Consider the following 15,649-nt stretch of genomic DNA (forward strand, 5'->3'; position numbering starts at 1 on the left):
CTCGAAACGTTGAATTCTCTATTCCTGAGATGCTGCCTAACCTGCTGTGCTTTGACCAGCAACACATTTGCAGCTGTGATCTCCAGCATCTGCAGACCTCATTTTTTACTCCTGGTCAAAAATACCTATTATTGGCATTTTACCTTTTATAATATCATTTCTATTATAAAAGGGAAGCACTGGAATGCATTTATGTTTGTAGACACTAACAGAATGCTAAAATTTAAAAATACTATAAATGCAGTGTTTAAGCTTCTGAACCAAGTCTTACAGGAAGTTAATGTTAGATACAAGAATTAGACCAAACTGATGAATATTCAAGTCTGCATTCTAACTCGCTCCAATCTGTTACTGTTGCACAACATGTAATAAATAGACAATAGGTGCAGGACTAGGCCATTCTGCCCTTGGAGCCTGCACCACCATTCAATATGATCATGGCTGATCATCCTCCATCAATATCCTGTTCCTGCCTTATCTCCATAACCCTTGATTCCACTATCCAAACTCTTTAAATGATCCAGAGACTGGGCCTCCACTGCCTTCTGGGACAGAAGATGCCACACCGCCACCACTCTCTGGGTGAATTTTCTCCTCATCTGTTCTAAATGGTCTACCCTGTATTTTTAATCTGTCCCCTCTGGTTCAGCACTGACCCATCAGCAGAAACATGTTTCCTGCCTCCAGTGTCCAATCCTTTAATAATCTTATATGTCTCAATCAGATCCCATTTCAGTCTTCTAAACTCAAGGGTATACAAGCCCAGTTGCTCAAGTCTTTCAGTGCAAGGTAGTCCCGCCATTCCGGGAACTGACCTGGTGAACCTATGCTGCATTCCCTCAACAGCCAGAATGTCTTTCCTCAAAATGTGGAGACCAGAACTGCACACAGTACTCCAGGTGTGGTCTCACCAGGGCCCTGTACAGCTGCAGAAGAACCACTTTGCTTCTATACTCAATCCCTCTTGTTATGAAGGCCAGCACATTATTAGTCTTCCTCACTACCTGCTGTACCTGCATGTGAAATGTGCCCAAGCTGACATTTGTAAAAGAAAAAGAAAAAATAAAGTAAGGCAACTCAGGAAGGTTTGCCAACTTCCATAATTTATTCCACAAATCCCAAGTTCAGTGCCATTTGGCTACAAAAACCTGGCATGAACTGTTTATTTTCAAAGTATACATTGCATTGCCAGGGCACTGCACACATCTAGCTCCTTATCTGCCACATTGAGGAATGCCAATTAACAACTGCTTAGAGGCAGGATGATCATATGTAATTACATTCTTAAAAAGAGTACAAGGACAAATTAACTAGATACAGGTACTTTATTTACAAATATTCAGATTAATAGCATTTGTTCCATCAAATGAAAGATACAGCAGTTCAAAGTAATTTGTCACAGATATAAACAAGTCCTACTGTAAGCTGTTCAGGAGTAGTTCAGATCTCATACCATCTAATAACTAAAGCAAAACTTTCACAAATTTAGAATGAAACACTGTCAAATTCCTGCATGTTGTACCTGCAGGCCATGGTCCCTGGGCAACAACTCAGTAAAGCAAAGGCTTAACATTAATCAAGACAGGAAACTCCCTAACCATATTGCCTTTGACAATATTCCCCACGTAAAATCAACAAAAAGCCTTGCACTTTTAAAATTAATAGTGACACTACAAAGAAGGGACAGTGTACAAATTGACAAAATTTTCAATATATTGCAGATTCCAGTTTTGGCCTTGCCACAGCATTTCTGTACAGGATCCCATTTTCCTATAAGGGAGAGAAGTTTTAACTGCTCGTGTCAATGTTTTAGGAACATTGATTTCTTGGTAGAAATAGTGCTTAAACAGTACAGACCCATTTTATACACAACTGAAAATGCAGATCATTAATTAGCATTAACCACAATTACACTACCCAAGGTAAAAACGTGCTGAATCACCATTTGATATTTAAGCTACTTTCATTACTTGAAAGTGAAATCAGAATCACCCTACCCCAAGTGTTTAATACAGTGAACAATTTTTTTTTAAAAATAAATCTCCCTTAAAGTCTGCTTTTTGAATAGAATTTGGCTATCCAGTTCATTAAGGACAATTGCACCTACATGTATTGAATTGAGTTAAAAGCACAGGTTTGCATTCATTCACCCAGTTTTTTCTTGAACGATGTAAGGCAGTAAATACAGCCATAAATGCAAGACATCTATAGAGAACATTACATGGTCGATTGCACATCAACAGGATTATTAGCGGTAGAGATTTTCCACAGTGCAATGATGGAACAAGACAAGAGAATATGAAACTCAAATATAGTGTTAAAGTACTGCTTGCTTGGTTTTTTAAAATGTGATTTTATCCATTCTGTGCTTAATGGGCAACATGGTCTCTTAGATTGTTCTGTACAAACTGGTACTTTTAGTGCCAGTGATCAATTTGTTTCTTCATTAAAATCATATACACAGATGTATTTAAATGTTAGTTCAGTTCCTTCAAATTTTATACATATTTACGTATGATGTTAATAAATGTAAAGAATAAAATGACAAAAAGCACACTAAAGCCTTAGTTTGCGTCTTGAGGGAAAGATGAGTAATAGCCATTCCCCTGTGCAAGGTTAAGACAGAGCTGGAATTAGAACCCCATGAAAACACGTAACTGGGTGGGGATCTTATGAACAGCAACAAGCACACTCTATACGTTACAGACACCCTTTCTGGTTTGAGTTGGATGTCGGTTCACAGTCAAAGAACCTATCATTAACTTTGAACAGCATAGACAACAGTTGTATGGCAGAACAGGAGGGTTTTTAAACTGTACACTTTACTTTTGAATGAACAGCAATGTTATGCCTGTAGCCCCTGTGTGAGGGAGGGAATTAAATTAGACAATGTCAGCATGGAGTTTAGCTGACAGGGGCACTGAAGTCAGATCACAGATCGGGGGATGAGGAGGAACTACCACAAGAACAAGTAAGAAAATATTTCAATTCTAAATTCCATGCAGGAGAGGTTTTATTACTCTACTCATTTCCTTGTAACCTGATAAACATCTACAGTGGTTTAGCAAAGAGCCATTTATCATCGTGTTAAACTGTTGTCACAGCAGCAAAATTTATCCTGTCAGATTATCGGCAGACGAGGAGGCAGCTAGAAATACTGCTTTGACAAAGACACAAGAGAAAGATGTGAAAAGATCAAGAGGTTGGCTGGCTGAACATCACTAGCAGCCGCAGCCTTCTCTCTGGGGTTGGGGTTCGCTGATTAGTCGACCACCCTGAGGAGCAGAGGGTTTATGCTGTACTCCAGATTCAGCAGCATTGAGATCCAGACTGCCATCCTGGATGTTCTGGTAGATTTTCTTGGCAGCTTCCAGGAAAGCATCCTCAACATTCTCACCTCTAAAAATAGAATAGTATTTCTTTATAATAAATAAAATATTCAAAATTAAAATGAATTATTGTCTCATGTGAAATGCTATCTGGACAGATCCACACACTATCCAATCTCTAAAAACTTTCAGAGTACAGAGCCACTCAGTAACTTAGCGATTTCATAAAACCAGGCCAAATGTGTAACAATGACAAGGTTATCAAGAACATGAAAACCCTGCCTATAAATGTGCAGAAATTTTCTTAAGAGGGAATAGAACAGAATCAAGAGGTCATATTAGAGAAATATACAGATCAATATAGATTTAGTTCATGAAGTCCCAAAAGATATATATGCTTCAAAACATTAACATCTTGGACACACTATAAAATAGCAGCAGGAAAAATGACAAGACTTCACAAGAGTTTATAGCTTACAGTAATTAAGAATTTCAAGTGGAATTATTCACAGACCCTGGAACTAAGCTCATCCAGGTGATGCACATGAAGCAGCACACTTACGTTTTTGCACTTGCTTCAAGGAAAAGCAGACCTGTAGCAAAATAAAATAAAATAATTAGAAGCTCAGAAATTTTCCCCATTAGACAGGAAGATACAAAAGCAGAATCCAGATGCTTGAAATGACCATAGATCAAGTCAACAAATACCTCACAGATCCAGATTTACCGTCAAGTTCAAGAAACAATTCCAGTTACATATTATGCAATACTATCCATTACCAAATCTGATGGCTTTGTGAGCAGTTTCCTATGTGGGGAGGGTAACTGGGCATGTCAGAAAGAGGGAAATAGGGCACAATACAAAAATAGGAGCTTCACATTTTTAGTGCATTACAAGAATGACATGTAGATTTGACTCCCAATTTGGGTTGTAATTTTTTGTGCAGCACAAAACCACAATAGAACAACACTACATATTGTAAACACTACAAAGCTGAACGAGTAAAATGGTGGCCCTTCTCCCTTGATAACAGCTTTTCTCCCCACCCACAAAATATTTAACTCAGCAATATATAGTCAAACAGTCATACACACGGTCAATATAATTCTCTTAACTACTAAGCATATCTGTACTACAGATTGTGCTTCAAAAAGGTAATTCACACAAGCTGATCAAGAACTATGAAATGTTGGCCTGGTCAGGGATGCTCACATCCCATGGAAGAATATACATTAGAATAAGATGGATGCTGTTTGTGTTGGAGAAAGATTAGAAATAGGGGAACCACAAAAGACCACTGCATGTTGATATCCTATTTTATATGAAGACTTCAGTAGAGATCTAAATTTTTATTAGGTGATGACATGAAGTGGGGATCTAAAAACATTTGAAAGGCTGATACACATGAACATTAGTTATTAAATTTGTATTTGCCATTTATCATGCCTCCAACAGTGTAGATGGGGTTTAAGGCATTTGATCTGAGGAAAGGAGGTTTGACAGGCTAGATGCAGAGGGGTTAGTGCCCTTTTTGATCCTGGTGAGACCAGAGTAATCTCAGAACTAATGGTTTGCCCATTAAAACAGAAGAGTAGGAAGTTTTTCCTTGCAGAGGGACATCAATCTGCAAAATTCCTTACTACAGAAGTTGAATTAAATGCCCTTATTATGCATACAGTTCATATGGATTTGAAAAATGCAAAAGTTTTTCGTATAGGGAATGGTTAAGACTGGTAAATGCATTTAAACAAACTGATAACTACTTGAAGTTGAAGACAAAGACCAGTTTTCGATTACTCAAGCAAAGTTCTAGTACATACAAAGCACCCCAACAGCCTCCAGTCAGTAAATACCAAACGGATTTCCACTAAGGTGGTCACTACACATTCTTTACACTGCTCAATACTGTGGAAAATTTTACTAAACATTCTATCCACAGCATATACTCCACACTAAATTTCTTTAATGATTTGGATTAAATTATAACCTAATCTTGATATGTGATCAAATGCTAGAAAACAGCAGGGAACCTAGGTTTTTACCCATGGATTGTTGTGTTTAAACAGCAATTCATAACCAATTTAGTAAACTAATAAAAGATTTCCTAGACATTTTTGGTTATTCAATTAAGCAGTGCCCAATGGACAAAAATATTTTAACAAGAGTATTTATAGCAAGACTTTAAAATTCACTATACAAAACAGTGCACTGCATGGTTGTTCAGTGGTTAGCACTACTGCCTACAGTGCCAGAGACACAAGTCAGATTCTAGCCTCAAGCAACCATGTGAAGTCTGTACAGTGTCTGCATGGGTTTCCTCCAGGTGCTCCCACAATCCAAAGATGTGAAGGTTTGGTGAATTGGCCAGTGTTCAGGGATGTGGGAGTTGGGTAGATTAGTCAGAGGCAAATGTAAAGCAATAGGGTACAGGAATGGGTCTGGCTAGGTTACTCTTCAGAGGGTCAGTGTGAACTTGCTGGGCTGTTTCCACACTAAGGATTCTGTTCGGTTTTTAAAAAAAATGCAATCAATGTTTAACTCAATTCATTACTTCACCACAATATATAGTGACCCAATGCACTTTTCACACTTGTACAATAAATGAAGAGGGAGGTGGTGGTGGGGTGCTGGCAGGTGGGACTAAAAATTGGGTTAGGATACCTGGTCTGCATGGCCAAGTTAGACTGAAGGGTCTGTTTCTGTGCTGTACATCTTTATGACTCTATAATTGCGATATTAGATTTAAACTACAGTAACCATATTGTTGCTCGAAGCAATTTCACCCAATTATAAAATCATCTTAAATTCCAAAGTTACCAAACCACTTTCACTTCATTATGCAATTTAAATTGCATCTATTTTCAGTATCACTTGCAAACAAACTAACCATCCCTACATAAATGATTTGGACGTGAATACAAGTGACAAAAAGCAATGAACCCAGCACTGATCCTTATAGCACTACACTGGTCACAGGCCTCCAGTCCAGAAAACAAACCTCTGCCATCACACTGTCTTCTACAATCAAGCCAATTTTGTACCCAATTGGCTAGACCTTCCCTGAATTCCATGTGATCTGACTTTGCTAACCAGTGTACCATGTGAAACCTTGTTGAACACCTTGCTGAAGTGTATACTGGCAATGTCTACTGCTTTGCCTTCAATCTTCTTTGTCACTCTTCAAAACAAAAAGTCAATCGAGTTGGAGACATTATTCCCATGCAAAGCCACGTTGACTATCCATAATCAGTCCATGACTTTCCAAATATATTGGATCCTGTCTCTCAAACTACCCTCCAACAATTTACCTATCACTGATGTCAGGCACACCAGTCTATAAATTCTCTAGCCTTTCCTCACCACCCTCCTTAAATAATAGCATTACATCAGCCACTCTCCACTTTTCCTGCATCTTGCTCATAGCTGTCAATGATACAAATATCTAAGGGGTCCAGGAATTTCTTCCCTAGCTTCCCATAAAAAAGGTCTTGCTGAAAACAGTGTCAGTTTTAAAAAAAAAAATTAGCCTTTGCCCATCACACCTTAAAATGTAGTCTCCCAATCCAGGTTGTTTAGACTAATGATTCTAATTTCTTAATGAACTATATTACTTCAAAATATGATGGAATTCTACATATGTTAGCTCTTTCACATTGCACAATGAGATTTAAATTAGCCCATTCTCTCATTAGCTCACCATAACGCCTTAGATAACCACCTATCATATTCCAACAATTCATTCTCCAGATCATGTCTGCTCATTAAGGTCATCATGGGATGGGAAATTCAAACAAACAGACTGGGTAAACTTTGAGTTACATGCACTTATCTTTGATTTGTACTGTGATTTACATTATGGCTGTTTTGAACTCTACAAAAACCCAATATTTTGGGTCTGTTGCAGTTTTAGTTGCATTCAAACAGATTCTAGGTATTTAATATTAGCATGAAGGTCATCTCCCTGTACCGTACAAATGTAATCATTATAAAATCTTACACTACAAATGTACGTGGATAGAAAGGAGACCATTTTAAAGGCAACATCTGAAAAAGACAAAGCATGAAATACATCAAATGGGCCAAGGGGAATAAGAAAATTGTTATGAGTGCTTAAATCTGTCTAACTATTGTTTGGTATTTGTCAAAGTCGAGAGAGTGTGGTATTAAAAAAGCACAGCAGGGTCAGGTAGCATCTGAGGAGCAGGAGAATTGCCATTTCTGATGAAGGACTTATCTGAAATGTCGATTGTCTTGCTCGATGACCTGCTGTGCTTTTCTGACACCACATTTTCTACTGTGATCTCTAGCATATGCAGTCACCATTTTCTCCTAATAGTTAGGCAAAGGCATTTGAAAGGAAACACTGTACAGCATTTTGTATGACATCATTGATGAGCACTGTAGATCACAATCAGACTCCCAATCATTCACAGTTCCACTTAAACCAGAAAATACTTTGTTGGAGCCCTTCCTCTGCAAAAGGTAAGGGTGCATGGATCAATGCATTAGCAGCTCATATTTCATTCCTCGTGCCCACAAAACAATTATTTGGATCATAAAACTAAACTTGAAGATGTTTGTATGAAAACACCATATCAACTGTTTTTCAAACACGAAAATCAGCATGTAACAATATTTTCTTCAGGCTTAAACTTACCATTTTCTTCAGCAAACTGCTTGGCCTCTTCGTATGTTACATCTCGTTGAGCTTCAAGGTCTGCTTTATTTCCTATTAGGATAATCACCTGATCAAACAAAACAAAAGGTACATATTCCTGAATACCAATTTTCCCCAAGTTCATTTTGAACTGTACAAGCTGGTTTGAATGCTGCACAACCCGTCGATTTAAAGTTTGCCTTGGTACAGATAACGGAATCTGAACATAGACCATTCTGGTTAGTCAAAACCAGAACAAAAACTTAGCTTTAATCTGGTATAAAATTTACACAAGATACCTAATGTTGCTACTGCCAGTGAACATGATAGGTAAAATTAACCTGCAAAGTTTATAAAAATCAGAGATTGTATTGTTTTCCAGTTTACGGTATGCATTTGGGTTAGAGATGGTAAGCACAGAGGATCTACTGCTAGAATGGTGTTAACCCTACAATCTAGCTTTCAATACTTCTACACATTGCAATTTTAAGAAATATTGCGATGTACATAAGAGTTGTTTTGGTACTTGGCTGGTTGACAATTCATTAATTTTGTCAATGGGATTGGGATAGAATAAGTAATTGCCCCAGGTGTCACTGAACAAAAGGCAAAGTGTGCATTAATGGTTGTCAAGAGGAGACTGGGGCCCAGGGTAGGTGTTAGGTCATTCAAGCAAAACTGACTTTGTAGGTGGAGCACCAATTCTCACACTACTTCCATCTCCTCCTAGATGATGTCCCAACCAATGAAGATCAAGCTGCTGTTTCTAAGAGTCACTGACCTCATCTGCTCCGAAAAGCTTTCAGTTCCCAACTCTAAAGTTCACATCCACCTTCTTCCCACAATCAAAATCCCCCCCCATTCTCAGCAATTAATACCATTCACTTTGCATGCTGCTCTGGTGACACCATGACCTCTAGTCTTCCGACTATTCTTTGTTCCACTTGTTCCTCCTCTTTTCTAAGAAAAACAATCCCCTTTCCATCTCTCTTCTCTTCCAAAAAGGAAAGAGGGACTTGAATGGATAACCATTTGTTCAGGAAATGCTGCCATACCTGCTGCGTTTCTCCAGTTGTTATTTCAAATTTCCATCATCTGCACTTTGCATCAGTGTAAATAGCCGAGTACATTGTACAAATTATCTGTAGTTCTTGTTTTCTGCACGTCAACTAACAAACTAAAATTACTGGTTTTATATTAAGTGGACAAGGTTTTCACATTTTCCTCCTTCCAAAGAAAAAAAAGTGAAAGCCTCCACACCAGTATTAGCACTGAATATTACCAGCAACCTAGAATGTGTCAACTCAAGACAATAACAATGATTAGAAGAGATTTCAGATCATATGAATACATTCCTAACTGGAGAGTCAGGCTGTGCACAGCAAATTGAAACTACTTGTGTATGTTGGGGTAACGGGGGGGGGGGGGGGGGGGGGGGGGGGGGGGGGGTAAGAATACTTGAAAACCAGATGATGCATAACTTTCAAGCCATTTAACTTACAGTATTTGGATTCGTTAGGTTTCTTGCATCTGTAAGCCAGCTGCTAAGATGGTTATAAGTACTTCTCCTAGAAAAGAAAGTTGCAAGATATTATAATTAATACAAAAAAGTATTATTCAATTAATCAGCACATGCTGCTTAAGAAAAGGTGTACTTAAAAAAGCTTGCCTGTCCAATAAGAGGTGGTAATTTACTATAGGCAGAAACTTGAGAGAAGTTGACCTCCCATATTTCATTCATAAGGACGATATTTTAGAAATAAAAAAAACTGCCCATGTCTCAACTTATCCAAACACATTTCTCCATCACTCCTGTGTCCACTGAGCTATGAACATAAGTAATAAGAGTAGGCCATTACATTCCCTGAGCCTACTGCAATCAATAAGATAAAGGCTGACCTGATGGGGCTTTACTTCACTTTACTTAGACTTGCCAAAAACCTAACTCAGCCTTGAACAATCAATAACCAGTCTTCCACTGCTCACCAGGGAAGAGGATTCAGAAGAAATTTCACACCTGGCTTAAATTTGTAGGCCCTTGAATTTAAATTGTTACCCCTAGTTCAAGGTTATCCAGGATAGAAAAGCATCCACTAAGCATCTGCTGTCAAGCAGTATCTCACATGCTTCCATTAAATCACATCCTACTAAACTCAGGATAGGCCTGACCTGCTCAAGCTGTCCTTGCAGGGGAACTCCCTTGTCTCAGAAAACAGTCTTGGGCATGTTCTCTGAACAACCTCCAAATGAAGAACATCCCTCCTCAAGTAAAGTGCTAACCTGTCTAGATGTGCTCTCAAAGCCCTGTGTAGCAGTGGCAAAAATTCTCTACTGTTATACTTTGTTGACCTTGCAAGGTCAACATTTCATTTGCTTTCATTGCACTTCAAAAAAAAAACAAATGGTAGAGAAACATGTAAATTCTAACATCGCAAGCAAATGATCAAGCATCAAGATAGTGAAGTGGCACAGAAAATTGACACTGAAAAATGTGTTGCTGGAAAAGCACAGCAGGTCAGGCAGCATCCAAGGAGCTTATGCCCAAAACGTCGATCCTCCTGCTCCTTGGATGCTACCTGACCTGCTGCAGTTTTCCAGCTACACATTTTTCAGCTCTGATCTCCAACATCTGCAGTCCTCACTTTCTCCCAGAAAATTGACACTGCAGGAAGCCAGGTCATCAAAAAGACTGGCATATCAAATATATCAGAATCCTGATCAAGCAAAAGCAATTACAATTTTACCTACAGCAAGCTATTATGTTCAGCATTAAAATTCTGGTTGTGTTTTGTAACTACCATTTACTCCCCAACAATACTCCAAAACAGAATATCAAGAATGATCTTGTATAATTACCTGGTAATATCATAAACCATGAGAGCTCCAGCAGCACCTCTATAGTAGCTTCGCGTAACAGCTCTAAACCTTTCTTGGCCAGCTGTGTCCCAGATCTGAAGTTTGATCTTCTGACCACTAACTTCAATTATTCGGGTTCCAAATTCTACCCCAATTGTGTGGGGACAATCAGCCATAACTATAAAATTGGGGGGGAAAAACAAACTTAAAATGAAAATTACATTTAGGCAAAGAATATCCACCTTACAAGAACCTTGGAATACCAAAAACAAACTTGAATTTCAAACCTTTAAAATTCACAAAGGAACTTCAGCCAGCTTTGCCTCAAAGCTGCGACATTCCGGTCTTGGTGTGCATATGCTGATTCTTAAGAACACATTAAATTTTCTACAAGTGTTCCACAGATATCTAATTAACTAGAGCTATGAAAAGTCTGAGTTTGAACAAGGTACAGTAATCTTTTCCAAAAATTTGAATTCATAGGAATTTTTAAGAAACAGCATTCTACAATGTTTTCAGTTAGTTTTGCTTCTTGATTTTAGTAGTCATAACAATGCACCTACTTGGAAGTAGGAGAAAAGTAAAAAGATCAAGAGACGGGAATGCCGCATCATATTTACACTAAGTCAGCTGAAAACAACAGTTAGACAAGACAGCAGCCCAGGTAATGGTCAAAAATGAAATAAAAAAAAGAAAGAAAAACTTCAGAAGTGCTTAGGAGGCACTTCGTTATCAACATTGTAAAATGAATCATTATCCAATTACATTTTACACAATTCTACTGGGAATCTAATCTAATGACAATTGGCCCAACAAATCTACAACGACCCTCTGAAGAGTAAACCATCCAGACCCATTCCCCTACCCTATATTTACCCCTGACTAATACACCTATGAGCAATTTAGGATGGCCAATTCACCTAACCTGCACATGTTTGCATTATGCGAGGGAACTGGAACACCCGGAAGAAACCCACAGACAAGGAGAGAGTGTCTGTACGGAGTTAGCAAATTGCCCGAGGGGGGGAAATCGAACCCAGGTCCCAGGCACTGAGGCAGCAGCACTAACCACTGAGCCACAGTATTTTACTGCATAAAAGTAGTGAAATTAACATTCATGCCAAATTAGTCTACTTTAAATTAGAAATTCATTGGTAATGAGTTATTGATCACAGAAAATAATTGCACATGCACATCAGAAAAAAATTGTTTCCAGAGTTCTGCTCCTCTACCTTCTTTTGCAACCAACCCATTTCTAAGACACTTCAAGTAACTGGAGTAAATCACAGCAACAACACTGACCCCTCCAAGCACCTAGTGTGCAGTCCTGCTTCTACCCCTTTTTACAACACATTTCATGAGATGATGCCAATGTCAGGAAGCCAGCATTTATTGCTTATCCCAGACGGCAGTTAAGAATCAACCACACTGGCCTGGGTCTGGTGTCACATGTAGTCCGGATGACAGAAGGACAGCAACTTCCTTCTCTAAAAAGGGTATTAGTGAACCAGATAGGTTATTTCCTCCAACAATCAATGTGTGGTGCCATGGCTTAGATGGTTAAAGCTCCACCTCAATTAGGAGATCCTGATGTCAAATCCCTGCAGTGCCTGCCCCTTACATTGAAGGTTTGTTGTTTATGGTGGCTCAGTGGTTAGCACTGCTGCCTCACAGCACCAAGGACCTTATTGCAGCCTCAGGTTACTGTCTGTGCAGAGTTTGCACAGGTGCCCCGTGTCTGCATGTGTTTCCCCTGGGTGCTCTGGTTTCCTCCCAAAGTCCAAACATGTGCAGGGTAGTGGATTGGTCATGCTAAGTTGCCCAGAATGCTCAGGGACACGTAGGTTAGATGCATTAGTCAGGGGAAAATGTAGAGTAGTAGGGTAAGGGAATGGGTCTGGGTGGGCTATTCTTTAAAGGGTCAGTGTGGACTTGATGGGCCGAAGGTCCATTTCCACCCTGTAGGGACTATTTATGGTCATCATTAGACCCTTAATTCCAAGCTTATTTATTGAATTCAAATTCTACCATCTGCCATGGAGAGGTTCAAACCCAGGTCCCCAGATTAATAGCTCAGTGACAATAGCACAAGGGCGTTGCCTCCTCTTAGAAAAAAAACTTATAAATGGTTTTCAATAGTGAGTTAAAATAACAGCCTATTAAATTTTAAATAAATATAGAGTCAGATATTTGAAAACACAATTGCTTAATACAAAAAAGAGCTCTGGTGAATCAAATTAGAGCAGTAAATTACAGGTCAATCAAATATGATGAATTCTGTCTGAAAGAGGTGCTGGGTGGAGTTAAAAAGCATTCCCACTTTGGGAAGGATGGAAGGAGACAGACAAAAGATGATTAAGCAGCCAACTGACTGTGGCACCGTCAGAGGTCTTAGTAACAGATTAACTCCAAGTCACTCAGAGACAAAATGGGATGGAATTACACCGGAAATAAAAATGGACTTCTTAGTTCAATTTTTCTCCTTTAATTGGCAACAGTCATGACAGCTTAGATGGCTTTCTAGGCTCATGTGTCATTTGGACTAAACATCCATTTGTTCATATTAACTGTAATGCAGCTAGCTAATAAAATCATGTGACATCATGTTATCATAGTTGCCCCTCAAAATATAACTCAATTTGTAGTTAAGGTGTTAAGAAATTCTCTTATTTTTCAAAGATGAAAGGAAAATTTACATGGAAAAGACACTTGAGAATAGCAATCTTGACAAAAATTGTTTTCAACTTCAAAATTATTTGCTTTTTAATTCAATGATGCGGGGAAGTAGAGGAGTGACTGGAATCATGAATGCAAATTGTAGAAATGAGAACTGTGAGCGAAATAATCAGTTGACAGATCATCTCTTGGACTCTGGTTTAAAGGCCTTCAGAATATTTGGTTCAAAAATATACACTTTGCTAATCATTACAATCTGATGCTGCTACAAGAGTTCAACGAATGCAATTCAGCACATGGAATGAGCATTTGCAAAGAATGGGATGCAGTTACAAAAATTTAACATGGACCCACTGTGCCATTGTGAACATGCCTGTATGCACTGGTATAAATGTAAGAGCTTTTCCCTCAGTTATGAGGGAAATATTGCAAAACTTCCCACCCTGCCCATGCAGACAAAACATTGACAACAGCATATATTAGAGAATCTCCCACTCAATAGGAGCTTTGCGTTATTGACTAACTGTGCTACCTTATAGTTATGCCTTTAAAAAAAAAATCAGGAAACAAAAAAGAACACAAGCCACATTTCAATTGAAAACTTGGAGTTGGGTACTAGCATGAGCCAGAGTTTATACTCTGAATCATTCCTCCATATTCACAGCATTTACTTACATTTCTTTTCTGTAAATTGATGAAGTAAACATGACTTCCCTACTCCCATGTCACCTATTGTAAAAAGAAGTCAAAGATCATTCACAAAGAATTAAATCCACATTTACAAAAAAGTGTATTTAACACCTCATTTCATACTCCTTTTGCTCACAATCTAGCCAAATCATGCTTACTTGAAATCCCAGCTTTTGGCTTTTATTCCAAAGTCATCAACATTAATTCCTTGAAAGATATAGTGTAAAGATTCAGCCAAAAAGTCAGAGGTTACAATATTTATTTCAAGTTTTAAGCATTAAATTCACAAATAACAATCAATGTTGAAACGGTCTGATCCAAATATAGCATTTCTCTACACCACAAAGCAAAGTTCAGCTAAAATCCACTGATGTTTTTATCAAGTTTGAAAATTGCATGGTCATCTGGCTAATCAGACTCAGAAGTATCATAGAACCCCTACAGTGTGGAAACAGGCCATTCAGCACAAGTCGACAACAACCTTTCAAAGAATAACCCAACTGAATCCATTCCCCAACCCTTTTGCTCTACATTTACCTGTAACTAATGCACCTAGCCTACATATTCCTGAACACTGGGCAATTTATCATGGTCAAATCACCTAACCTCTACACGGTTGATTGTGGGAGGAAACTGGAGCACCCAGGGGAAACCCACACAGACACTGGGAGAACGTGCAAACTTCACACAGACAGACATCACCAGAAATTGGAATCGAACCCAGGTCCCTGGCACTGAGGCAGCAGTGCTAACCATTAAGCAACCATGCCGCCCTAAACTGGTTAAAATGGAACATTAATTGTCAACTCATTACAGTCATGCATCAATTGCCTAAAAACTAACCAGTTGTGACATTTACACACCTCCTCCAAAACCTAGTGAACAGTCTCCAAATACAACTTCCACCACACAGGCACCTCTTTCCTTTATACGGTATTTCTTTAGTACTGTTACGATACAGGGTAAACCTTTCTGCTAATTTGAACCAAACCCACAGGAAAAGCTCACTTCACCTTGTTCACTCCTACTTTAAACAGATTACAAGAACTATAAAATCACTATTTTAAAAAGTTAACAATTCACTCCTTAACATCAAGAAACACCAACTATCTACACTGCAATCCTTTGTCTGATCAATTTATCTACCTCCCGCTTGACAACAATACACGGATCTGATAAAACCCCTGATTAAGTTTAGCCAAAAAAAAAACTTAAATTTCAAAATCAGCTAGTTGTCACTTCTCCCCTGATATTTTAGTCTGCACTTTCCTGGGTCTCAGTCTTCTGCTTCAAATTTCATATGAAAAAGGTACCTTTCAGAGAGGAGCTCTGCAGGCCATATTTTTGTTCGTGCTCTATACCACTGTCAAATTACTCTATTTTAAATATCCCAAAACAAACATGTCTCATTGGTTTGATATCATAAAAACATGAAAATTC

At 38.5% G+C, this 15,649-nt stretch overlaps 1 protein-coding gene across 3 annotated transcripts in view; it reads right to left on the reverse strand.

Moving 5' to 3' along the window:
* Positions 1-1,086: 1,086 nt before the first annotated feature.
* LOC132825875 (ras-related protein Rab-14) overlaps positions 1,087-15,649 on the reverse strand; it is a 38,543-nt gene continuing 23,980 nt past the window's right edge. For all 3 annotated transcript variants that reach the window (XM_060841467.1, XM_060841464.1, XM_060841466.1), the window contains 6 exons: positions 14,195-14,248; positions 10,844-11,021; positions 9,489-9,555; positions 7,988-8,075; positions 3,892-3,922; positions 1,087-3,399 (listed from right to left, as the gene is read on the reverse strand). In XM_060841467.1, the coding sequence (XP_060697450.1) occupies positions 3,222-3,399; positions 3,892-3,922; positions 7,988-8,075; positions 9,489-9,555; positions 10,844-11,021; positions 14,195-14,248 (596 nt within the window). In that variant the 3' untranslated portion in view covers positions 1,087-3,221. The remainder of the gene's footprint in view (positions 3,400-3,891; positions 3,923-7,987; positions 8,076-9,488; positions 9,556-10,843; positions 11,022-14,194; positions 14,249-15,649) is intronic.

The sequence above is a fragment of the Hemiscyllium ocellatum genome, chromosome 21 (assembly GCF_020745735.1).
Source record: "Hemiscyllium ocellatum isolate sHemOce1 chromosome 21, sHemOce1.pat.X.cur, whole genome shotgun sequence".
Taxonomy (NCBI): Eukaryota; Metazoa; Chordata; class Chondrichthyes; order Orectolobiformes; family Hemiscylliidae; genus Hemiscyllium; species Hemiscyllium ocellatum.